At 34.7% G+C, this 27,945-nt stretch overlaps 1 protein-coding gene across 4 annotated transcripts in view; it reads right to left on the reverse strand.

The window, feature by feature from the left end:
• The window catches only part of LOC125645464 (uncharacterized), a 202,610-nt gene that overhangs the window by 89,023 nt on the left and 85,642 nt on the right, over positions 1–27,945 (reverse strand). For all 4 annotated transcript variants that reach the window (XR_008795896.1, XR_008795897.1, XM_048871004.2 and 1 more), the window contains 7 exons: positions 18,591–18,760; positions 17,301–17,546; positions 11,699–11,828; positions 10,402–10,559; positions 9,914–10,150; positions 7,190–7,287; positions 4,043–4,175 (listed from right to left, as the gene is read on the reverse strand). Coding sequence is in view for 2 of the 4 variants with exons in the window: in XM_048871004.2 (XP_048726961.2) it covers positions 4,043–4,175; positions 7,190–7,287; positions 9,914–10,150; positions 10,402–10,559; positions 11,699–11,828; positions 17,301–17,546; positions 18,591–18,760 (1,172 nt within the window). In the remaining 2 variants the exon portion in view is untranslated. The remainder of the gene's footprint in view (positions 1–4,042; positions 4,176–7,189; positions 7,288–9,913; positions 10,151–10,401; positions 10,560–11,698; positions 11,829–17,300; positions 17,547–18,590; positions 18,761–27,945) is intronic.

Here is a 27,945-nt window from a genome sequence, read left to right on the forward strand (position 1 = left end):
TCCCCTATAGTGGCCTCAACATACCCCTGGGGTTATGATTTGAACAAACTTGAATCTACACTGTGTCAGAAAGCTTTCGTGTAAATTTCAGCTTTTAGTCCAATCATAATACTAATTGACCCAGAACAAATTGCTACAGAAAAAATAAATCATGCGTAAAAACTTTGAACTATATCCCTAAAACACCCCATCAAAAATCGCCACATAAATATTTTGTCTAAGTAAAATTATAACAATTTTTAAATGTCGCCATTGGGCCGCCATAACCAGTTCCTAATTTTATAATTTTTTTCCGGAGATAGCAAGACAATGGAAATCATGGTTTGAAAACAGTAGAAAATGAATTTTTTGGTAAGTTTTATATAAAAATGTACAAATAGTTCATATCTTAGTTGACATACCTCATAATTCAGCATCGATAAACTTTTATTTACATAAAATAAACACGAAATCTATACATAACAGACGCTACTTACCCATAATGCACTAAAGTATTATAAAACCGTTATTTATCCGTCTTTCACCAATATTGGGCGTATTTCAAATGATATTTAGTCAAGGATATTCTAGTTTAACTTCAACGATTATAATCAAAAGTATTCCGTACCAAAATAATTGAAATCCGACAGAAGGGGGATGCAGACGAAAAATAAATCTATGGAACGCGTGTTTAACAAAAAGGTACCAAGAAATTTTGTTATTTACGTTTTTTCCATTTTATTCGAGAAAATACTTCTTAATGAATGTCAAAACATTTATATATTATTTTGTTTGATATTCAATAAATTATTTGTTGCAATTTTGAGAGAGAAAATCTACCGAACGCTTGTTTAACAAGAAAGTAAAACTTAGAAATTCTGTTAAGTGATTTCAAACTCGGGCGTTGTTCACTTAATATACATATTTTGACAACAGAAAATGCTAAACCCCAATAGCTTCTGGAACTTTACACCTGTGCTCCTACTATGGTTTCGTCCAGGGCCCACGAGAGGCAGGGGGGTTAAGATGACCCTCCAGACTTCCTGCCTCCTTTGGCACGCACATCATTTCGTTCTATAGCTACGCCCCTGCATTCACATTGTCGGATACCCACGGCTGACCTCGTCTTCTACTCATTAGATGAGTAAAAGACGAGATCAGCCGTGGGCATCCGACAAGAATTTCAGGACATTATGCAAATTACAATTTATATTCTGTAACAAAAGGTATGTGTACTATACACATACATGTATAAATAAAAACTATCATGTATGTTGTGGTGCTTCTCTTTGTTGAGAATTTAGCTTTACAGGTAATATCTTAAGGTGGATCACTACACCAAAATTTTATTTGGCTCCTTAAAATATCTCATATACATGTATGATATATAATTTCATAACAAAAATATCAGGGACTGATTCACGATTTCCCCTCAAATTTTGTTTTTCACTTTAAATGATCAAACTCTATAGTCTAATATGTTTAGAAGGTTTCACAAAAAAAAAAAAATAAGCTCATTAAAGAGAGTTTATTATTTGTTTTGAAAACAAAGATTGAGGTGTGTTATTGTTTACGAAGTTTTCAAAATAAAGGGATATTGATCCAAGTTTATTAGATATATCACATTTCAAGAATACTTTAAGTAAAACGTATCATTTAAAAGTTAAAATTTGTGATTGTACAAAATGAAGATGCTTTAAATTACAAAAATTAACGTTTCACTGGTTTGTTTGTTTACATAAAAAGACTCGAGTCTGTTTACATAACACAGAATCAAAGCTAAGATACGTACTGCTCTTATCCTTACATTCAGATGGTCCAAATTTTGGTTGTCAACATTAAATGAGTTATATTTTTAATTTTTAACATAAAAAAATGATAAACATTTCTTTCAAAAAACGTGAACCAGTCCCTTTAATGCGCCATTTAATAAAATTTTAGAGTAGCAATCCGCATAACAATAACTTTTTCAGAGAGAGAAATATATATATATATATATATATATATATATATATATATATATGAGAGAATTTTGATTTATTGTTTCTTGTTTAACATCTCTCGGGAGAATTTTTCACCCATATGGAAACGTCACCAAGATCGGTGAAGGGCTTCAACTTCAGACCTTTGCTCGATAATTACGGCCATTGAGCAGTGAGGGTTGTTTAGCGTGCCACACCTACTGTGAAATGGGACATCCGTTTTTAAGGACACCTGATGCCGAGCGTTTGGCAATGGAACTGTCAATACCTATTTTAACGACTTAGTTCTGTCACGCCCGGGATTCGAACGCTTTAACCTATAGATCAGTGCGGCGGAGAGGGAAAATTTTAGTGTATATTCAATTTAAAGTAACATTTCAAGGATAAAAAGCCCTAGGAATTACATGTACAACATCGGTTGAAGTGCACACTCTTCCACCAATGTCAAATGCAACAAAATATCATTCTCTTAGAGCATTCTATGAAGTAAAACAATGGACTGGTAATGACGAAAACATGAATTTGACGGACTTTGGGTGGACCAATCCGACCATTGAAGGGAATATGTGCTTACATGTAAGATCAACCATGCTTCCTGCACCTGACTAACTCTTAAAAACTATTTATTGTAAATGCAAAATCAGTTGTGATACCAAACGTTGCAACTGCAGAAAACATGGACTAGAATGCTCAATAGCATGTACCGAGTGTCGAGTCACAATTTGCGTGAACGGTTTTATCTCAAATGAAGATTCCGATTCTGAGGATTCATAACATTAAAAACAGTAAGATATAGGAATAAAGACGAAATAAACGGCAGCGGATAGAAGAGAACAGGTTGACTCAGTGTGTCATTGTTCTGATTATGTTACACAGCACTGTCTGTCAAACTTTGTATCGACTCAGACTAAAAAAAGATAGCTGTGAATCAAATCATTATGATAACTTTGTTAAACGTTTTTTAAGAGGCTTACAAAATAGAACTTGCTTTGTCATGTTTATGAGAGTTAATTATCAATCTTAGCTGTTGGAAATCACATTTTTGTCTAATTTTCACCAAAAATGACATTTTTGTCCCATAAAATATGTATGTATGGTGCTAGAAATTAAATTTTTGTTCCTTATGATGCAGTATTTAGTTTTCAAATCATTTCAAATAACTAAAATGGCCTATTTTTCAGACTTAGGCTTTGTACCTATGATTTCCAGTTTTTTGCGATTTTTCTTCAAAATCCGTGATTTTCACCACAAAAATCTATATAATGCAAATTTCAATTGATGGCGATTTTTAATACAGCATTAAGGACACTGTAAGCTATCCAAAGAACATAAAAACATTTCTGTTGCAATTAGTTCTAGGTTCAGCACAATCTGGCGTAGAATGACTGGACTATTTCTAGCCCAGTGGTTCTCAAGATTTTTAAATGACGTCGACCCCACCCTATCTTTGCATTTTTGTGATTATCTCCCTTTTGAAGGGGGCATATGGTACTTCATTTGAAAAAAAAATTGTCTTCACCTAAGGATGATTTGTATTAAGTCTGATTGATATTGCCCCAATGGTTCTGGAGATGAAGATATTATGTACTCAGTCTCATTATTTGATGTCCAGGAGTCACAAATATTATCCAAGAAATAATGCATTTTCACTTCATGAACTATAAAGCCTCATCACCCTAGTAACTGAGCACCCTGTTCTAAGAGCCATGAATTTCACATTTTGGTAGAGGTGTCCTTGCTCATCAGGACTATACACACAATTTGTCTGCTAGACGTCCCTGAGTAAAACAAATTTTTATTTGCATCATTGTTCATTGTTTTGACCCCACTCCTCAAGGAAAAGGGAAGCAGGAACCATGAAATTAACAGATTCATCTTACTCTAAAGTAAAGATGTTCCATTCCAAATTTGATGAAAATTGGCCAAGTATTTTCAGAGAAGAAATTGATCATGTTTAACTGTTAATGCACACAACAGACAACGATAAACTAACAATTGCAATAAGGTTACCCAAGTGACTAGTTACTGAATGAAAAAACTTCGATCATGATAACTTAGGTGAGTCAAAATGTCAAACTTACGTGCTATTTGCAATGTCAAGTTCATTTCGTTGAAATAGGAATCAGCAGAGATATAGTAAGGTCGTGTATCCACATACAGATAATTGAAATTGTCGCTACCAGCTTTTGGCCTCCAAGAACTAGAAGATACGTACTACAATCAAAATGTAAAATTAAGTTCACACATGAAATAGCTACTGAATTTTTCACAGCATAAAAGTGAATGATACAAATTCAATAATGGTAGTTTGAAACTGAAATAAACGCAATGAACAATATGAAACTATTACTAATTGTAACACAGACATGATTCTACAGAGAAATAGAAAAACCTGAATTGGGGACTGGGGGTCTTCCCCAGCGGAGTATCTAGGGGGCCAAAATGGATATTAAATTTTCACTTCAAGAAGCTTTTCAGAAAATGGATTCTGTAAGCCAATTTTGAAGTTTTAAGCTTTATAAAATGCTAGTAATAGTATAGCAAGTATCGGTTCCTTAACTTAGTCTTATAGGCAAAAGTCCTACACAATCTACCAACACTTTAATAAAAGGTTCTTCATAAATGGACCTTGTCAATGGCCTTAAACATTACTGCATCATCTCTTTGTACTACTTTTACTGACATTTTTGTAAGGCCCACGTGTTTACTATCAGTGTACATTCTGCTGATTGGGTGATATCGTAATGATTCAATCAATCAACGAGAAGAATACAATGAGAAAATACTGATCGCTATGTAAAATTCAAAATCAAAACTGGATATTTGAGCAAATGAAAGAAAGCAGAGCAAGCTCACATACCCTACACTCCAACATTGCTTGACAATGCCTCACATAATGAATGGTAATGCTATGCATTACTGCATGAACAGGACTGATGGGCTCAAAATTGTAAGTTCAATAGGGGCATAACTCCCACAGAAGTTATTAAATCACAATTTCCTGGGAATATACACATCTACACAGTGTGCCCTTATTAACTACAAAGTTTCACAAAATTCTGTTGAGTGGTCTTGGAGGAGTTGCGCTGACAAGAACAGGACAGACTTGGTCAAAATTCTAAGTTCAAAAGGGGCATAACTCCCAGCAAAATTATTGAATCAGAATTTCCTGGGAATATGCACATCTACACGGTGTGTCCTTATTAACTACAAAGTTTAACAAAATTCTGTTGAGCAATCTCAAAGAAGTTGCGCTGACAAGAAAGGGACTGACAGACAGGTCAAAAACATTATACCCTCTGCAACTTCGTTGCATGGGGTATAATAAACGCTGTAAGATGAGTTGATTATAAAAATAGGTAAGGCATGCTTAAACAAGAGGCCCATAGGCCACATCACTCACCTGAGTCACCTTGGCCCATATCTGAAGACTTTCCATATATATTTCCATGTAAAACCTTAGTCCCTATTATGGCCCCAACCTACCCATGGAGGCCATGATTTTTGCAAACTTGAATCTACACTATGTTAGAAAGCTTCCATGTACATGTCAACTTCTTTGGCCCATTGGTTCTTGAGAAGGAGATTTTTAAAGATTTCTCTATATATTTGTATGTAAAACTTTGATCCCCAATTGTGGCCCCATCCGACCCCCAGGGATCATGATTTTAACAAACTTGAATCTGCATTATGTCAGGAAGCTTTCATGTAAATCTCAGCTTTCCTGGCTCAGTGCTTCTTGAGAAGAAGATTTTTAAAGATTTTCCCTATATATTTGTATTTAAAACTTTGATCCCCTATTGTGGCCCCATCCAACCCCCGGGGGCCATGATTTGAACAAACTTGAATCTGCACTATGTCAGGAAGCTTTCATATAAATTTCAGCTCTTCTGGTCCAGTGGTTCTTGAGAAGATTTTTAAATGACCCCACCCTATTTTTGAATTTTTGTGATTATCTCCCCTTTAAAAGGAACATGGCCCTTCATTTAAACAAACTTGAAAGCCCTTCACCCAAGGATGCTTTTGGCCAAGTTTGGTTGAAATTGGCCCAGTGGTTCTGGAGAAGAAGTCAAAAATGTAAAAAGTTTACCAACAGACGGATGGACAGACGACGTACAACAGGCGATCAAAATAGCTCACTTGAGCTTTCAGCTCAGGTGAGCTAAAAACCGGTCTGACACAAGTTGTTAAAAATATTATAATTTGGCGGAAGTTTTATGTTCAAAAGGGACATAACTCTCAGAAAAATTATTGAAACAGAATTTCCTGAGAATTTGCAAACCTGTACAGTGTGTCCTCATTACCTACAAAGTTTCAAAACATTCTGTTGAGCGGTCTCAGAGGAGTTGCACCGACAAGAACAGGACAGAAGGGCTCAAATTTCTATGTTCAAAAGGGGCATAACTCCCAGAAAATTATTGAATCAAATTTTTTTGGGAATATGCACATCTACACAGTGTGTCCTTATTAACTACAAAGTTTCACAAAATTCTGTTGAGCATTCTCGTCGGAGTTATGCTGACAAAAACAGGACAGGCGGGCTCAAAATTCTAAGTTCAAAAGGGTTTTAACTCCCTGAAAAATTATTGAATGAGAATTTCCTGGGAATATGCATATCTACAGTCACTGAGTGTGTCCTTATTAACTACAAAGTTTCATGCGATTCTGTTGAGCAGTCTCAGAGGAGGTGCGCCGACAAAAAAGGGACTGACGGACGGGTCAAAAACATTATACCCTTCGCACCTTCGTTGCATGGGGTATAATAAGATTCATAAATGGTGAAATTTATTGAACCTAGAAATTTCTGGAAGCGGAATCGTTATATAGACAACGGTTACTGATTTTTCCAGTCCGGAAAGCAGAATTCTGCTTTAAAGCGGAACACCTCCCCCCCTCCCAAGTGGTATATTTTGTTCTGGTAATTCCAACTGAATTCTTTAATTGACACATATATTATATTACAAAATTAATTTTGTATTTCCTAATGATGATATACAGTTGAACTTTCTCAAACATTGATATCTCGAATACCATGGATATGTGTAAAAGTGATTTGGACATCCAAACCACTTATACTTCAAGTATTTTACCTTCAATATCATTGGATATTTCAAAGTTTTTTCTCAGTCCCATTGAGTATGAGATAATGAGGTTTGACCATATATAAATTGATAGAATACATTTACAATGTACATGCATATGTGTTATAAAGTGTGATAGCAACTTACACCGTGTCGATTCGAACGGCTATTCAAAGTTCTTATACTACAAGTGTCTCGCCATGAATACGTTTGGAAAGAGCAATAGTAGATGGTGTCTTTTAAATCTACAGAAACACAAAATAAATATATAATATAATGACAGCTATAATTTCACACCGTATAGATAAATTATGAATATCCTAGTACATATGTACATGTTAACCCTCCTGACTTATCCAGCTAACAAGTTCCTGACTTATCCCACTAACAAGTTCCTGATTTATCCCGCTAACAAGTTCCTTATTTATCCCGCTAACAAGTTCCTGCTTTATCCCACTAACCAGTTCCTGATTTATCCTACTAACAAGTTCCTGATTTATCACACTAACAAACTCCTGATTTATCCCACTAACAAGCTCCTGATTTATCCCGCTAACCAGTTCCTGATTTATCCCACTAACCAGTTCCTGATTTATCCCACTAACAAGGTCCTGATTTATCCCACTAACAAGCTCCTGATTTATCCCACTAACCATTTCCTGATTTATCACACTAACATTAGTTCCTGATTTATCCCACTAACAAGTTCCTGATTTATCCCACTAACAAGTTCCTGCTTTATCCCACTAACAAACTCCTGATTTATCCTACTAACAAGTTTCTGCTTTATCCCGCTAACAAGTTCCTGATTTATCCCGCTAACCAGCTCCTGATTTATCCTACTAACAAGTTCCTGCTTTATCCTGCTAACAAGGTCCTGATTTATCCCACTAACAAGTTCCTGCTTTATCCCGCTAACAAGTTCCTGCTTTATCACACTAACAAACTCCTGATTTATCCTACTAACAAGTTTCTGCTTTATCCCGCTAACAAGTTCCTGATTTATCCCGCTTACCAGCTCCTGATTTATCCTACTAACAAGTTCCTGCTTTATCCCGCTAACAAGGTCCTGATTTATCCCACTAACAAACTCCTGATTTATCCCGCTAACAAGTTCCCGATTTACCCAAGAGTATTCCACTAACAAGTTCCGGCAATGTCTGATATTTCTTAGTGAGAAGCATACATCTCCCGCTAAAGTATTTTTATCCCTCGAAAATTCCCACTTTATCATTTTATTCATCTTTCGAATTTCGTCACCATTTTCATTCTTTAGTTTGGGTTATTAATTAAGAGACAAACATAAAGCTTCATTTTCTGAAATGCATGCACTCCCCACTGTCCAATCCCAGGAGTATCCCACTAACAAGCTCCTGATTTATCCCACTAACAAGTTCCTGATTTATCCCACTAACAAGGTCCTGATTTATCCCAGGAGTATCCCACTAACAAGCTCCCAATTTATCCCACTAACAAGCTCCTGATTTATCCCACTAACAAGCTCCTGATTTATCCCACTAACAAGTTCCTGATTTATCCCACTAACCAGTTCCTGATTTATCACACTAACAAGTTCCTGATTTATCCCACTAACAAGGTCCTGATTTATCCCACTAACAAGGTCCTGATTTATCACACTAACAAGTTCCTGATTTATCCCACTAACAAGTTCCTGATTTATCCCACTAACAAGTTCCTGATTTATCCCGCTAACAAGTTCCTGATTTATCACACTAACAAACTCCTGATTTATCCTACTAACAAGTTTCTGCTTTATCCCGCTAACAAGTTCCTGATTTATCCCGCTAACCAGCTCCTGATTTATCCCACTAACAAGTTCCTGTTTTATCCCGCTAACAAGGTCCTGATTTATCCCACTAACAAGCTCCTGATTTATCACACTAACAAGTTCCTGATTTATCCCACTTACAAGCTCCTGATTTATCCCACTAACAAGGTCCTGATTTATCCCACTAACCAGTTCCTGATTTATTCCGCTAACAAGTTCCTGCTTTATCCCACTAACCAGTTCCTGATTTATCCCACTAAAAATTTACTGATTTATCCCACTAACAAGTTCCTGATTTATCACACTAACAAGCTCCTGATTTATCCCACTAACAAGCTCCTGATTTATCCCACTAACAAGGTCCTGATTTATCCCACTAACAAGTTCCTGATTTATCCCACTCACAAGTTCCTGATTTATCACACTAACAAGCTCCTGATTTATCCTGAGAGTATTTCACTAACCAACTCCTGCAAAGTCTGGTACTCTAGTGCAAAATATAAATTTCCTGCTAATGCATTTTTATCCCTCAAAAAGTCTTCTGTGACTTCTTAAATTTTCTAACGGTGTGTTAGTTAGGGCTACATGGACTGTGGATAATGACCTAAGTAGCTCAGTGGTTAGAGCACTTAACTAGTAATGCAGGTAACTCAGGTTCAATTCCCAGTCCACACACAAAATTTTCTCCTTTCTTATATTACTTTTGGTGCTGTTGATGACTACAGAACTTGCAAATGAAAGTCCTGCCAGGGGTAAAAGAATCTGGGTTGTGTTTCTTTGAGAGCTATGACAATTTAAGGAGGGAGGAATGTGGTGGTTTGGGCTATATGAACTGTGAATATCTGTTTGGGTAGCTCAGTGGTCAGAACACCTTAATAGTAATGCAGGGATCCCTGGTTCAATTCCCAGTTTAAAAAAAAAAAACGTCCCACAGAACCTGCTTCTAAATTTAAAACCAAAAAGAGGGTCGATATCCTTCTATGTAGTTGTAAGAGCCCAAGACGTTAACATGTACTATTATCCTAAAAAGGCCACTGAAAATATTACTCTAAAAATATAAATACAAGGACTGTGATTATTACCTGAACATGATGCTGACTGATTGAAGGATCCCTCTTCACAGATGCATCTGTCAAATTTACATTTGGAGTGTTGCCCAGAGCATGGGTCTGCAGTAGCTGCATGACAACTACAATCATCTCCTTTGAAATTATCTCGACAAATACAGGTTCCATTATTGACATCACATCCCAAACTATATTCTCGATTGCAATCACAGGATTTAGAACAATCACTGGAGTATGTCCAATTTGGGCAATCTAGAGTGAAATGACAATATGAATTAAGTTAAGGAGTGCATTAAGGTACATACACACATCACAATATTATATATATATATATATATATATATATATATATATATATATAAATCTATATCTCCATAACTTAATATTTTGATAATATGTACACCCTAATAATTATTTGAAGCACATGTGCAGTGTTTATTCTCTTATGCAAGTTTATAGTACATTTTCATTTCCAAAATATAAGATCAAAGTATGACACATACTCCCACACATAATTTTGGCATTATAAGAACAAGATGTCTGCACTGTATATGGGCAATCCGCCAGCATTTCCTCTGTTCCATTACAAGTAATGACACGCTTTGAAGTTGAAAACTGGTAACCATAACTTCGATACCGTGAAGTGGAATATAAAATATCCCTGTCCAAATGATAACGTAATAATGTTTTGATAAATGACATTTCAACTGTTTATAATGCTGTCAAAAATACAACAAATAAGTATATTAATTGTTTAAATTACAAAATGCTGATTTTAAAACTTTAATTGTTGAATCAGATTCTGCACAATGGCAGGAAGTTTTCATACAGATTTGTACTTTCCTGACCCAGTGGTTCTTGAGAAGACAATTTTTAAAGATTTCCCCCATATAGTTGTATGAAAAATTTTGATCCCCTATTGTGGCCCTACCCTATACCCCTGAGGGCCATGATTTTAACAAACTCGAATCTGCACTATGTCAGGAAGCTTTCATTTAAATATAAACTTTCTTGGTCCAGTGGTTCTTGAAAAGAAGATTTTGAAAGATTTTACATATCTATTCGCATGTAAAACTTTGATCCCCCATTGTGGCCCCAACTCACCCCCAGGGATCAACTTGAATCTGCACTATGTAAGGAATCTTTCATGTAAATTTCAGCTTTTCTAGCCCAGTCCTTCTTCAGAAATTGTTTTTTAAATGACCCCACCCTATTTGCATTTTTGTGATTATCTTCCTTTTGTAGGGAGCATGGTCCTTCATTTGAACAAACTTGAATCCCTTCACCCAAGGATGCTTTGTGCGAAGTTTGGTTGAAATTGCATGGTCCAATGGTTCTGGAGAAGAAGATTTTTAAAACTTGTCAATGTATATTCACTATTTCACTATTTTCTCCCTTTGGAAAGGGGTGTGGTCCTTCAATTGAACAATGTGAATCCTCTTCACATAAGAATGCTTTGTGCCAAGTTTGGTTGAAATTGGCACTGGTTCTGGAAATGAATTTTTTTTTAATGTCGACAATGTATTTTCACTATTTTGCCATCATCTCACCCTGCAAAGGGGCATGGTCCTACATTTGAACAAACTTAAACCCGGCCCATTTACCCAAGGAAGCTTTGTGCAAAGTTTGGTTGAAATTGGCCTGATGGTTCTGGAGAAGTTGAAAATTTGATAGTTTACAGACAGATGGACAGGCAACGGACAACGAGTGATCAGAAAAGCTCACTTGTGCTTTCAGCTCAGGTGAACTACCATGATTTATTACAGGTAGTATCTAACTGTCGAAAGACGAAATACTTACGAGCTTTGGTTGAGCTGACGGCATAATACCAAAGCATTCTTTCTTGACCAAAAGCTGTTTCTACAAGCATATTTCCATCCATCCATTTCAAATAACTGAACAATTTTGTCACTGTTTATCCGCACATTTTCTGTGAAATGAAAAAGTAAGTAAATTTTTTAAAATTCTGTGAGACTTCATTATTCTTGCCGATTTACTGCATGAGTTAACCCCAAAAATTATTGAATACATAAGCTGAAATACTGCATCCACTCCTGGATTCTAGCTGATAATCTTACGAGATTCCAACCCTCTTGTTCATATTACTAATTTTTTTGTTCCATTTTCAAAAAGGATTAATTCAGTGACAAACTGTCTTAGTCACTGTATTGGATCATAGATACGATTCAAAATATCTGATCCAATAAATTCATTCTTTATAATACAGTTAGAGGCAATATGACACAATTTAGTACAAAATCAAAGGCCTTAGGAGTCGACTTCCACTTCATTGTCAATTTTAACTGAAGTAGGTAATCTTCAAGGAGCAAGATAGTAGTAATCAAGGATGAAGAGCATCGTGTATGTATGTGTGTGTGTGTACACGCTTCTTTTTAGCATGATTTACTGTACTGACTCTCAGGGTATATTTTTAGAGTTTTTCAGTAATTAGACATCAAAAGATATATATACTATCAAAACAAAAAAGAAAACCAGAAATGTTTGTCAAACATACATCCCCCATGGTGCAAAATTGAGAATTGAATACATATGAATCATTTTAATTGATAATAGTGCCAAATCAATTCCAAGATATTGAGTGACAATATCTTACATCTAGAGAGGACTGAGCAAGTGACTTAAAAATAAATAGGGTTCATTTACTCCTTAGGATGTACCAGCTGCAGTGTACCAAGTTTGGTGTCAATCAAGCAACTGATTTTTGAAATATAGGAGACAATATATTACTATGTCCAGTTTGACCCTTGATCAAGTGAACTTAAAATTAATAGGGGTCATTTCCTCCTTAAGATTTACCAGCATACCCAGTTTGATGTCTGTCAAGCAAAGGGTTCTCAAAATATTGAGCGAACAGTATATTCCTATGTACAGTTTGACGCTTGACCTTGGACCATGTGACCTCAAAATCAATAGGGATAATCCACTCCTTATGATGTACCAGTGTTCCAAGTTTGATGTCTGTCAAGGAAATGGTTCTCAAGATATTGAGTGGACAGTATATTCCTATGTCCTATTTGGCCCTTGACCTTTATCCATGTGACCTCAAAATCCTTAGGAGTCATCTACTCCTTAGAATGTGACAATGTTCCAAGTCTGATGTCTGTCAAGCAAAGGTTCATTCATATATTGAGTGAAGTATTTTCCTGTGTCCAGAGTGCATTGACCCTTGACCTGAAAATCACTTGGGGTCCTCTTCTACTCATAATCAACCAACATATATGGAATATCATAACGATCAAGTGAATGATTCTCAAGATATTGAGCAAACATGTGGTCAACCAATCAACAAGTGCAAGTAATCCCCCCTCCTTTCTTCTTTGAAAGGAGGCATAAGTAATTGATCACAGAATCTCCTATATAATGTTGACGGTGCTACCATTTGAGTAAGTGCATGCAGCTACATGTATTTTGTAATGTTCATGCTTTGTTCAGGTTCATGAATTTAAACAGTATCTATTAGCCAAATAATCAGTACATGAATGAAATTGGGCAGCAGAAACAGCCCATTTTAGTTTTCTCCCAGGGTTTTAAGTATTAAATCATTAAAACATAATGAATGTGATTGAAATATTTTTATACTATATACATTTTCTTTATGCTGCCTTCACTATGACTTGTTTAGAACTGTATGCTCTCGACTGCATGCCTCTATTTCACTTATTTCTGCCCTCAATCTTTCCAAGTCACTGATTGTGTGATTAAAATGGCTAAGTCTTGTAGCAAACCTTTCAAGTTTGTAAAACTGTGTGAACAGCACTGCCTTTGAACATAAAACACATTTCAATATAATGATAATTAAATTTTAAATCAATCGATAAATTCAACACTATTGCACATACATGCGCGCAGATCCCGCCCCACCCTATGCGTACCTATCTAATTTTTTAAAAAAAAAAATGACATTCATATAACAATCCCCTTGTAGCAATGACATGTTTCAGAAGAGAAAATTAGAACAATATTTATGATATTGTACATAATCCTAGTTGTAATACTATGATGAAATCTTTCAGCATTCTCATATTATTGAATAAATTGCAACATATTTGAGCCTCTCTTCACTGTTGCAATAAGAGTTAAACAAAACAAGAATTAATTAATGATTTTCAGTTGTTGATAGCAAGTGGCATGGTTGGTTATCAGGGGTGGGGGGGTGGGGTGTCATTGTGGTTTGCATTACCGGACGTGCCAAAGAAAATAGATTTAGAAGTTTTTAATATTTTTAGACGCTGAAAAAAACCCAAAGATTTTAAAAGAAATGTTTTCGATCCGGCCGAATTCTGTTTATTTATTTATTTATTTTTTGTAATTTTTCAAATAGCTTAAATTCACACAATTCAACAAGTTAGTCTTTTTTTTCTTGTTAGAATAATCAATTCCTTTTGAGACTATAGTATTTTAATCAGATTTGTAGTTTGCAGTAGATTAAACACAATTTGTATTCGATGCCATATTATGTATGCCTATAATGTTTAGGTATACATGGTTTCTCCCGGTAACATGACTTTTACAAATGGAAATAACAAGTATTCAGATCCGCCACTGTCAGTCTTATTATGACGTATGCCAAAATGTATACATGACGTTACACATCATCTTTCCCTGCCTTTCATAAACATTGCACTTCGTTAAACATTACGCCTAACGGTGCACTGAATTTTCGAGCTAGGAAGCCACAAGGATGATAATCCACGTAAGTTCACAATCATAGTCCAAGATGTGACTTGGCGAGATCTCAGTCATTTTTGACAAGGGACTTCTGGGATTGGCGTCAAAAATTTTTTCTTGTTAAACTAAAGGTTTAGATTTAGGTCGGATTATTTCCCATGCTCTAGTCATTAGAGCTCGCAGTACGAGCCAGCGCTCGCTATTATAGTCACACGAATTTAGAAATACGACTAAATTGGTTTCCGTACTTCAGAAAACGTAAATACTGACATTCTCTCACCAGAGCTTCATAGTGCGGTCGAGTAGCGCATGGAACTCTGGGTAGAGAATGTATAGTGCTAGTACCACACGGGACTTTGGGTAGGAAATGTACAATGTATAGTGCCTTAAATATGCATTACAATGCATATCCTCCTTAAATAATTGGTTTGGCATCCATGCCTCTTAGAACAAATGTTTAAATCTTCTTAATCCATGTAATTGCTATCAATCAACACATTTATGAAACATTGTTTCTTACGTTGACAACTTTTATCTTCACCTTTAAGTAACATACAGCTTTGATCTTGAACTTTCAATTAACAGAATCTAAATTCTTATGGGTAAAGAAAAATATTTCTCAAACAGCATGAACAGTAAAATCAAATATTGTTTGTTAGAAATTGCTATAGATGGTATGTCTAAAATTGTTTGAATAGAATATTATATGCATGCATGCTTAAATGGAAAAAGTATTTGAAAAACATACTGTAATTCAATTCTAAATAACTTTTAAAGTTGCATAGACTTATATATCATGCCAGGGTGTGCAATGAATCACTGGAATGTATAGTGTGAGTAGCGCACGGAACTCCAGTCAATGATATTAAGATTTGCAAACCACAAGCCATTCGGGCAACCATTTTCAGGAAATCCACATGCCTGAACTCAATTTCACTTGCCCGAAAAAAAAATGTACAAAAAAACTAAAAAATATTATTAAATCTGAATAATTTTCAGGACAAATCCGGAACAGACTGAGTGAAGATGCGTAATTAATGGGATGAATGACTTTGTTTGGGGCGAGTTATTCTAATTCATGTCTTGAGCATGCGCGTAATATTTATTTACTTCCGATTGTCAAATTAAAACTCCCGACGGGTAATTTTTTTTACAAGCCAGTCGGACTTGTTGCCAAGCAGATTTTACAAGTCCAACAGGAAAATCACTGGCCGCGGGCATTTGGACTACCGCTAATTTCGCAGACTGGAACTCTGGGTAGAGAATGACATACCGATTGTTACAATGACATTAATGGGTTTCCATACTTTTACACTTCAAAAATACAATCGGAATAATGCATAATCATTCATTACACCAATATTTAACTCAATATAATACGCATATCGCTTACATCCTGTAACTAATTATTATGAAACAGTGAATAAAATTCATCATCGTGCATTTTTTAAAGAAAACTGTCATGATACTGTGATACCGTGACATTAGCACTTTTTTAATGTCAGATCTTTCTGTCTGTGGCTTTCTGCATTCTGCACGATTTCCATGGGTCTGGGAATATGCAATTACTTTTAACTTTCCATTTGCAGTAAACAACTGATGTACTTTACCCATCTAAATATGGCAAAAATTAAGAGTTTTATGTTTGAATTCTTCATTTAGTACAGATCAATCAAATTATTGGCTTAGATTATTATGTTTATCATTACCAGTGAGGTTGTTACATTGCACCTTGGTACAGCATTTTTCGCAGCTATAATTACAATAAACTGAACACTCATTCGATAAATTTTGAAGTTTAAACAAAGAAATTATCGAGTCTGTTAAAACTGTATTGCTACACTTATAAATTTTGTGCTTTGCTGAAATTAACATTATTCAGTGAAGATTACCACTTTGTAGTATGTATATAAGGACAAGAATTCCGCTTAGTCAGAATTGTACACACAAACTGTGATATTTACAAACTGCACATGTTCTCTGTCTCGATCACCTTTAATAGTAGATTCATGCAGAAATGGTCACATGATTTATTTGCTCTCGGTGTAAGAATAAACAGAAAAGTTTGTGAGCCCTAAATTAAAATCCGCTTTTAAAAGATGCCGTTGACAGCAAGGAGCATCTCACTTCGCAAGCTGACTAAAAAATTACTAAGATATTTATTTCATGATATGAAAGTACTTAAATGAAACCTTAAACAAGAGGCCCATGGGCCACATCACTCACCTGAGCACCAGTTCATAGCAATAAACAAGCTTGAGCAAAACTATCATTATACAAATAGCTTGGTTTAGAAAAAACCTTTCAAGGGTAACAAAGAAAAATTCATTAATTATCAAACTTAATTACTAAATTTGACTACAAATTCATCAATTATCATATGCCCTAGTAGACAGATGTGGCCTTTCATATTAACAAATTTCATCTAAAGATGCTTGTGCCAAGTTTGGTTTCCTACACATCAGCAGAAAAAACTTTGTCCACTGTGGGGACAAGATTCACAGTCTAGCATAAGGTTTTGCCAGGTCCTAGACTGTGAGTGAATCTTATTCTAGAGGGGACTTTTCCTGTCCCATATACCATATATAATGAAGGATTATTTTTGACACAATTTATCCAGTTTATTGCATAAATTCAGGAGCTTTGAGAAAATTCTAAATTATATATACCTGCATGTATAAACCATGCTTAGAAGTGGTGAAGATATTCATACCTATACAACCATGCTTAGAACTGGTGTATCCTTTCTTGCAGATGCAGAGTACTTTACCGGATTCTTTGTGACAATCAGAAACCGTGGTGTTACAGTTATGAGAACCAGCTGTACATCCACAGGAAAACCCGGTATATCCAGACTTACACACACATTGCCCCGTTTCTATATCACAAGAGGCAGTATTCTGTCTGTTGCATGGGCAGGTTAATTGGCAGTTTTCACCATACTTCATGTCTGGACAAACTAAAGTAAAAGAACAAAAACTGACAAAGTATTACAGCGTTTGATAGATAATATATGATGAAAACGTTTTTTGTCTAAATCCAATGCAACGTACTTTATTGAACAATTAGCAAGCTGTGATATCTGACAAGTGATGCATTATTGCATGACCATTTATTCTAGAAAAAAGTATGAAGTTTTGAATACAAAGATAGTATTTTAGAATGTACAATGGGTAAATACTTCACCTCATACATATGTCCTGCTGTACAAGAGTTTAAATAAAGGTAAGTTTGCTTATTTTTGAAGCTTTTAGCTATAATTCATTCATATTGACATCCTAGTTGTATTTAACTTATTTCTTTGAGTATTTCCCTTCAAAAGGGGCATAGCCCTTCATTAGAACAAAACATTTCCCTGTAACCAAAATATTTCACAGCAAGTTTGGTTGAAATTGGCTCAGTGGTTCTGGAGAGTGTAACTGGCTCAGGTGAGCTAAAAACTTATAGACTGCTCTACATGTTTTCCTGTTTATGTACGGCTGAGAAAATTCTGCAATGCACTACATATGTCACATATTTGCCTTGCAGAAAATGTGAAAATGGCATCAAAAGTTTACAACATTACCTGATATATAGTAGAAGGTTGCCAACTAATATATTTTATTAATACCCAAGTACATATGACATCCACCAAGGTTAACCTCACAATATTCATAAATCAAAGTTATTCACAAATTTATAGAATGGTAAATACTGAGGACATATTTGTGATTAAGCTATATGCTCCATATACCATTGAGACATGTACGTATACAGCAGGAATATCTGTTACAACATATTATCTCAGACACTGTAAAATTTCTAAAGATGATAACGCTGACATTTATCAATATATTGTAGTACATATAGGACAGAGGAGAAAATCTTTGGCTGGACTGGGTATCGAACCTGGGATTCCTGCATTACCAGTCACGTGCTCTAACCACTGATCAGCTACCCAGGTCGATATCCATATAGCCTTAATTACTAGAATATGAATATAATGACTAGTAAAAAGTCTTACCACTGTCACAGGAGATTTTTACTCTTGACCTTGAATAGCTGTAGCAGTAACTCCCATTACTTGCAGAACAGTCGGCAAGACTTTCTTCGTCTCCATTGCATCCGACATATTTCAAGTGTGTTACACTTCCACTACCAGAAATCCTGCCAGATCCATCCTTTGCATATTTCCTGTATCAAGTCAATTCAAAACACTATTTCTTTTTTAAATGCTTCGTGAAAATCATCAGATGCATGTATCATAGTAACATTTAGTTCATCCAAATTCTTGTTTCTAACAATTAACTGTCTTCAGTTCTATCATGGTTGTTTATAGTGTTATTCTTAAACCAAAAGATTTAAAAGGAATCAGTAAACAATTTACCTTCTGATGAAAGCATATAAAATGCAAACTTATGAAGTAAGTCACCCAGCTTTGTTAGTACCATGTTAACATTGTGACAGCTAGAATGGCCTTCATTTTTGCAGTTACTGCCCTTACACCAGAAGTAGGGGCATGCTTACTGATGGGGTCCTAAGCGTCAGATAAAATAGTAGTAACGAGTAGGGTATTGCAAAGCTTACAGTACCAAAATCTTTATAATGGACTGAGTTTTACCAGATTGTATTGTATCTCTTATAATAACAAGATTTAGTTTCTTTGATTTTACGAAGAACAAGTTTTATAATATACATTTCTTTAAATTATAGGAATGAGGAGGGGGAGGTATAGACTTATATCCAGTATCTGATGTTTAATTCATTACAAGTTATGATGCAATTAATACCAAAATTTCATGAGTAATCTGTAAAAAAAAATATGTAAAGTAATAAATAACCGACAACTGGAAACAGAAACAAGTTAAAATCATAATTATGATGATCAATATATATAATCGGGTATGTAACTTGAGCATTGTTTTCAAAAAAGGGGGAGGCAATAGGGGTGAAACGATGAATCGCGATGTAGTGTCTCGATTCGATGTTCGATTTATTCCCGGTCTGTTTTGGTTCGAAACGATTCTAGAATCATTGCACACTTTATTTTTTTTATTATTATATAACACGGTTTCTGATTGCCCAATGGAAACCAAATTTTTCTGAAATTTTCATTCTATATTCGGTCACTGTGACCTTGACCTTTGACCCTTTTTCTCTAAAATCATTACGGATCTTCCTTACCTGGTATCCAACAATATATCAAAGTTTCATTTGATTCGGATTTAAACTTTATGAGTTATCATCCGGAAACCAAATTTTTCTGAAATTTTCATTCTATATTTGGTCACTGTGACCTTGACCTTTGACCATTTTTCTCCAAAATCAATAGGGGTCTTCCTTACCTGGTACCCCACAATATATCAAAGTTTCATTTGATTTGATTGTAAACTTTTCGAGTTATTATCCGGAAACCAATTGTTGACGCCCAACCGCCCGCCCGCATCACCAAACCAATAGCCGAGTTCAACTTTGTTGCAACTCGGCTAAAAACCTATGTGAGTTTGAGATTTGAGATTTTTTTGAGAAATCCAGGCCTGGTCTGTTAGGGGATTAGAGACGCTTGACTGATCACACTTTGGCAGATCTAGAGACTTCAATACAGGTGAATAACCCATATTGAAGCCACTGATAAAGAATTGAATAATGTTTATCTAAAAATTGTACTCTATAAAATGAATTTTCTTCATTTTTCATCTTTTGACAATTGAAGAAATAATCATTTCTAAACAACATTGGTGATTACCGTCATGTGATAACTTCTGCTATTAAAGTTCTATTTACGGACAACTTTGGTATTTTAAAATGTAAATTGGACGAAATTTAACGGAGCAATGTTAAAACAGCTTAGGTAGCAGCCTGGACAGAGTTAGGTGACTATGCAAGAACAGTGCATGGTCAATTTAAAAATTCTTTTCTGGCTAAGTGGTTCTTGAGAAGAAGATTTTTAAATGACCCCATCCTATTTTTGCATTTTGGTGATTATATATCTCCCCTTTGAAAGGGGCATGGCCATTTGTTCAATTGAAAGCCCTTTACCAAAGGATGATTTTTGCCAGGTTTGGTTGAAATGGACCCTGTGGTTCTGGAGAAGTCGAAAATGTGAAAAGTTTACAGACTTACAGACAGAAGACAGACAACAGGCAATCAAAAAAGCTCACTTATGTATTCAGCTCAGGTAAGCTAAAAAGCTCACTTGAGCTTTCAGCTAAGGTGAGCTAAAAATGACAAAGTTCAACTACATGTAAATTTTTCAAAAAATGTCTGATCACTTACATGTACAAAAAGCCACATTTTCAATGTATCCATAACAACTGCACAAAGTTTGAGGACTTCAAGTTAGAGGTGTGACAGGAGTTGGTTACATAATGTAGATACCCTATTAGAGGGACGCCTGCCCACACGCCCGCCATTCACCATTCTATAAGCCATTTGCATGTTGTGCAACCTGGCCAAAAATTAACTAAATGATCATTATGATGGCAAGCATCACAAAAGGGCCCCCACTATGTGGATTATTTAAAAGAGATTCAAATCTCATTGATAAAGGTTTATGTATAAATTTTCAATTCAATAGCTGCAGGGATAGCCAAAATAAGACTGAAAAATCAATATATGCACCCAGGGGTGCATAAGCCGAATTGCATGGGATACATTGTAAAGTCAGGAATGATGTGGCATATTTATAATTGTGAAGAACTAATTTCAGTTTTAAACTTTTCAAGTTACTGTCCAGAAACCATATTTGTCTGAAGTTTTCAATCTATTTTTGGTCAGTATGACCTTGACCTTTGACCTTTTTTCTCCAAAATCAATAGGGGCCTTGCTTTGCTGGTATCCAACAATATAACCAAGTTTCATTTGATTCAAATTAAAAAATTTCAAGTTATTCTCCAGAAACAAATTTTTTTTAAAAATTTCAAATCAATTTTCGGTCAGTGACCTTGACCATTTTTCTCCAAAATCAATAGGGGTCTTCCTTACCTAATACCCAACAATATTTCAAAGTTTCATTTGATTCGAATTTAAACTTTCGGAGTTATCATCCGGAAACCAAATTTTTCTGAAATTTTCATTCTATATTCGGTCACTGTGACCTTGACCTTTGACCTTTTTTCTCCAAAATCAATAGGGGTCTTCCTTACCTAGTACCCAACAATATTTCAAAGTTTCATTTGATTCAGATTTAAACTTTCTGAGTTATCATCCGGAAACCAAATTTTTCTGAAATTTTCATTGTATTTTCGGTCACTGTGACCTTGACCTTTGACAATTTTTCTCCAAAATCAATAGGGGTCTTCCTTACCTGGTACCCAACAATATATCAAAGTTTCATTTGATTAGATTGTAAACTTTTCGAGTTATCATCCGGAAACCAATTGTTGACGCCCAACAGCCCGCCCGCATCACCAAACCAATAGCCAAGTTCAACTTTGTTGCAACTCGGCTAAAAACTGTCAAATCCCTAAAATTTGCTAAGGTCAAGGTCCATAACTTTTATTTCATAATACATCAAGAGAGTCAAACTCAAACTTGATCTGAAAACCATTGATATTTATTTAATATGCATTTTGAATTTTCAATTCAATAGCTGCAGGGACAGCCAAAAAAAGAGGTCCACAGGCATTATCAGTCAGCTGAATACAAGTTAAAAGTATCACTACTTCCAATTAAGGGCTATAAAAATCTAGAAAAAATTTCCTGTTCTGAATATCTAAGCCAAATTCTAATATTCAGCAACAGCAAGAAACAAGATATGCTCTTAAAGGGACTGATTCACGATTTTCCCCAAAATTTTCTTTTTCACTTTTAATGATCAAAACCTACTGTCTAATGTGTTTAAAAGAGTTCACATAAAAATTAAGGTTATATATTATCAAAGAAGCTCATTTTAGAGAGTTTATTATTTGTTTTGTAAACAAAGATTGCGGTATGTTATTGTGTATGAAATTGTCAAAAGAAATCGATATCGATCTAAGTTTATTATATCTTTCACATTTTGTAGCAGTTTTGGGGTAAAAATGTCATCTAAAAGTTAAAATTTGTGACTATGCAAAATAAAGATGCTTTATATTACAAAATCAATATTTCACTTGTTTGTCTGTATACATAAAAAGACGAGAGTCTAAAAATTTGTTTACATAACACAAATTTAACGCTAAAATATTACTTTAATTCTTGCATTCATCAGGTCAAAATTTTGGCTGTCAATATTAAATGAGTTATATTTTTAATGTTTACCATCAAAAATGAAATACAGTCAAACCTGTATTAAGAGACCGTCCAACGGAGAATGGAAAAAAGGTCACATATGACAGGTGGTCTCTTAATACAAGTTGCCTATTTTCCACAGTTAATGGATAAAATTTCGCAAATAATTTATACAATGGAGAAAATGGCTACATGTATTTGGAATTTATCATTAAGAATATCAAGTACGGGTTTAATAGTTGTAAAATAAAATTGATAATACACTGTAGTTAAAAATCTAGAATACAATGTGTTGTATCATAATTTTTTATTCATCAAAATTACATTTAATCTATTTAAGAATGATAAACTTTTCATGCATTTTATATTACACATTTACATGAGATTTAAAAATTATTCATGAACTGCATTTTTCTAAAACTTATAAACACTTTGTTGTAAAGGGTATTCATGTATAGCCTACTTGTACACTGTAACTAAAAAATGAAGCACTTGTGGTAAGAAAGCAAATGGTGAAGTGTTGCGTCTCCTTTTGTACAATACATGCTGGAAAAATGTTATTCAATTTGAGAAACATTAAATAAATCACAATATCCATTGTATATGCACAGCAAATCTTTTAAGCTTAGAACTAATGTAGGCAATTTTATTGAAATCGGACGTGTCAAATACTTGGGGCATGTCAAAGTGAGCCGCTAGTTTCGGTCATTATTCTGGAAACTTCTAGTATTTCATGCAGGAAAACTGCGATTACTCCGTTTAAAATTTTAGTCCTAAGCACAATATTTACCTGATTTATATCGCAATCGGGCAATTTTTTTACTCTGTTGAACATAATGGTATAACAAGTGGTAGATTTTCATTCCCGGCACTTCTTAAAGTTTGTCGAAATTCACACCTTCAAATACACCGGCCTCGATTCCCTGATCCTTGATTTTGTTAAATAAACAACAACTCGGGTTTTATTAATTAACCACACACGACACTGCATGTTGACAGCTTAGGTATAATAATTTATTCAGAGGGCCGACTAATCAAGATCATCGCCAAACTGTGCGTATTAAAACGAAAGTGTTAGGGGCGATAATTCCCAGAATAGTCGTGCATTTGAAAACGAAAGTATTAGGGGCGATATCGACTCAACCGAAATCAAAAGTAGTAATCACGTTGTAATCAAAAAATGTACAGTCTTTAAATAGAGGTAAAATTTCGTGAAAATACTCGAAAAGGTTGTAAAAATCATGGTCGTTGGTCATGTCAGACAGGTGGTCGTTTAATACAGGTATAATATATAGAGTAACGTCTTGGGGGAAACTTTTTATGGTCACATACGACAGTGAGTCGCTTAATACAGTGGGTCGCTATGGCAGTTTTGACTGTATAGTTTTATCAAAAATCGTGAACCAGTCCCTTTAAAACTTCAGTGCCTTCAAAAGTGCATATACTGACGAAAGGCATTACATGTACGATATATGTATTATCATTAAACAATATCGCAATTTGGATCCACCCTAAAGTCAAAACCCTCCACCCTGAAACTCAACCCATAACCCCTGAGGATCATGAAAATTACAATTACGGTAAAGGACTACCTGCTCTTTCTAAATATCCACTCTATTTAGTATCAATAGCACTACAGAGGATGTTATTTAAGGTGGCTCACTACACCCTGAAATAGTTTCTCAAATCAATATGAATTGATTATAGGATTAAACGTTCTTTTTGAAGAATTTATCGATGTGTAAACTCCGGACATTTTGCTCACAAACTGAATAAAAGTGCAAAGCACTTTTATGTTAAGTTTGTGAGTAAAATGTCCGGAGTTTACACATCGATAAATTCTTCAAAAAGAACGTTTGATTCTTATAATTCCAATTCATTCACTTTACTAACAATTCCAAAAATTTGAATAGTTTCCCCGCACTATGTTATTTGTTTTCAGGTGTGTATGAATACATCGCGTTTTCGGATTTATTGATGTGTAAACTTTTGTTCAGCTTTATTTTCGTCCAATCAAAACAATTGTAATAAATAACATTGGAATTATTTAATCATAAAAGATATGATGATATATAATAAGTATATATGCCAAAATGGCAGAAAATATGAAAATTTTGATAAAAACATGATTTTCAAAATAAATATTTCAACACATATGAACAAAAGACTGGCGGATTTGAACTTTAGATATGTGGTTCACCAGCCCAATGCTTTAACCACTGAGCTACAACGATAGACAAACAAATCGATCAAAACAAATAATTTCAAAAAACATTTAAATTGTCATCTTGTGACGTAGTGTCATACAAGTATAAGCTTTAGTGTAGTGAGCTACCTTAAGTGTTTTACACATATTAAACACTCTTATATACTAAGTTTGGCCTCGCCCTGGGTTCAGAACCCCTATCCCGGGGATCATGAAATTTATAATTTTGGTAGAGGCTTTCCTGCTCTATATCATTATGCATTTAGTTTTCTTAAAGATATGCAGTTGTAGGGAAGACTTTTAAAAATCGGTCATTTTTAAGCACTTTTTACCCCTCCCTAAAGACCCCAGGAGTTCTGAAATTTACAATTTATGTCCTCCTTTTCCAAAAGATGCTTCATACCAAATTTGAAAGGAATTGGAATAATAGTTATCAAAGAAAAGTTAAAAATGTTCTACTGTTCACACATTTATCACCAGACCGTATTGGCTACACTCTGATACCAAAACCCCTACCCCTGGGACTACCTGTTCTTTCTAAATATTTATTTAGTATCAATAGCACTAATTAAAGACATATGTTATTTAAGGTAATTTCATCCCTCTACAATAATATGTTCAACCTTAATTTGATTGTTTATTCTTCAAATAACATATCTTAGTAACAAAAAAAAAATGACAAAATAAGTATGTTGCAGTATTAATAGATTTTTTTTATCAATTAATTAGCACATATACACCTAGCTGTTATCCAAGTCGGAAAATTGCAATTTTCCTTAAACAGCATTATCAAAATTTCACAAAAACTGGTTAAAACAATATATTAATAGTATTTATAAAATTTTTATGAAACTATTTCTTAATAATATATACAAAATGTTTGTGAAAAATAAAGGAAATCTATCACATAATGGACTTGATGAATAATTTAATGAAAACAGAGTCATTGCCCTTGGATTCAATATTTTGAAACATGTAATTGATTGTTCATATATATAACTTAAGACTTTTGAAATATTTCATGGTTAACAAGAATTTTTTACAACAAGATTGAGACCCACAGGCCTTATCGGTCACCTGAATACTAGTGAAAAAGTATCACTACTTCCATGGGCCATGAAATCTAGAAAAAATTTCCTGTTCTGAATATCTAGGCTAAATTCTAATGTTCACCAACAGTATAAAACAAGATGTGTTCTTAAAACTTCACTGCCCTCAAAAGTTCATACACTGATGAAAGGCTTTAAATAATAGGTGTATTAATATTAAAACATCAAAATATATGACTAATTTTGACTCATCCTAAAGTCATAACCCTGGGTTGTGAAATTCACCATTTTTTGTACAATTCATCCTTTTCTGCTATTCCTAAGTATGCATTTAGATTTTATACAGTATCAGCAAACTTACATACATTAAATACTATATATACTAAGTTTGGCCCCACCCTGGGTTCAAAACCCTTACTCGCCAGGGGAAAATCAAATTTACAATTTTGGTAAAAGACTACCTGCTCTATCCATTTAGTTTCAATTTAGTATCAAAAGCACTATTAAAAGAAAATGTTATTAAAGTGTTTTACACATAAACACTATATAACAAATGTGGCCCTGCCCTGGGGTCACAACCCCTACCCCGGGGATCATGAAATTTACAATTTCTGTAGAGGCCTTCCTACTCTACATCACAATGTATTTAGTTTTTCTTACATGTGTGTGGTTCTTGAGAAGATTTTTGAAAATTGGTCAATTTTGGGCAGTTTTTGCCCCGCCCCTAGGGCCCAAGGGGTGCTGGAGTCGTGACATTTTCAATTTATGTCCCCCTTGTCCTCATGATACTTCATACCAAATTTTAAATGAATTGGGCTGGTAGTTATTAAGAAGAGGTTAAAAATGTTCAATTGTTAACGCACGACGACGGACGACAACCAATTGCAATAGTTAACTATTGAAAAAGACTCCCAACAAAATTTATATTCCTGTCATGCATAAATCTTTTTAATTCATCGACTTTGCAAAATCTTATGATGTCAAAGGAGGGTGGAACTACGTTGAGTGTTTTACACATAAACACTAAATGCCAAGTTTAGCCCCATTCTGGGGTCAGAACCTTTACCCCGTGGATTATGAAATTTATAATTTTGGTAAAGGCTTTCAGCTCTACATCATGATGCATTTAGTTTTTCTTGCACATGTGTGGTTCTAGAGAAGAAGATTTTTGAAAATTGATCAATATTTGGCAGTTTTTGCCCCATCCTTAAGGCCCCAAAGGTGCAGGAGTCCTGAAAATTACAATTTATGTCCCCCTTGTCCCAAAGACGCTTCATACCAAATTTGAAAAGAATTGGAATGGTAGTAATCAAGAAGTTAAAAAATGATCTATTATTTACACATTTAATAACTGACTACTTTGGCCCCACCCTGATACCAAAACCCCTACCCCTGGGATCTTCAAATTTACAATTTTGTTAAAGGACTCCCTGCTCTTCACAAATATCCATTTAGTTTCTACCAATAGCACTAAAGAAGATGTTATTTATTATAAGTGTTTTACACATAGACACTATCTACCAATTTTGGCTCCGCCCTGGGGTCAGAACCCGTACCCCAGGATCATGAAAGTTACAATTTTGGTAGAGACCTTCCTACTCTATATCATGATGCATTTAGGTTTTCTAACACTTGTGGTTCTAGAAAAGAAGATTTTTGAAAATTGGTTTATTTTTGGCAGTTTTTGCAACATCTCAGGGGTGCAGGAAACCTCAATTTATGTCCCCATTGTCAAAGATGCATTATACCAAATTTGAAAAGAATTGGAATGGTAGTTATCAAGAAGTTGAAAATGTTCCAATTGATAACGCACGACGAACAACGGACCACGACGGACACAGACCAATTGCAATAGGCCACCCAAGTGAATCAGGTGATCCACCTTAAAATCTGGAAAACTGTCAATGCATGGA

The sequence above is a fragment of the Ostrea edulis genome, chromosome 6, assembly GCF_947568905.1.
Source record: "Ostrea edulis chromosome 6, xbOstEdul1.1, whole genome shotgun sequence".
Lineage (NCBI taxonomy): Eukaryota > Metazoa > Mollusca > Bivalvia > Ostreida > Ostreidae > Ostrea > Ostrea edulis.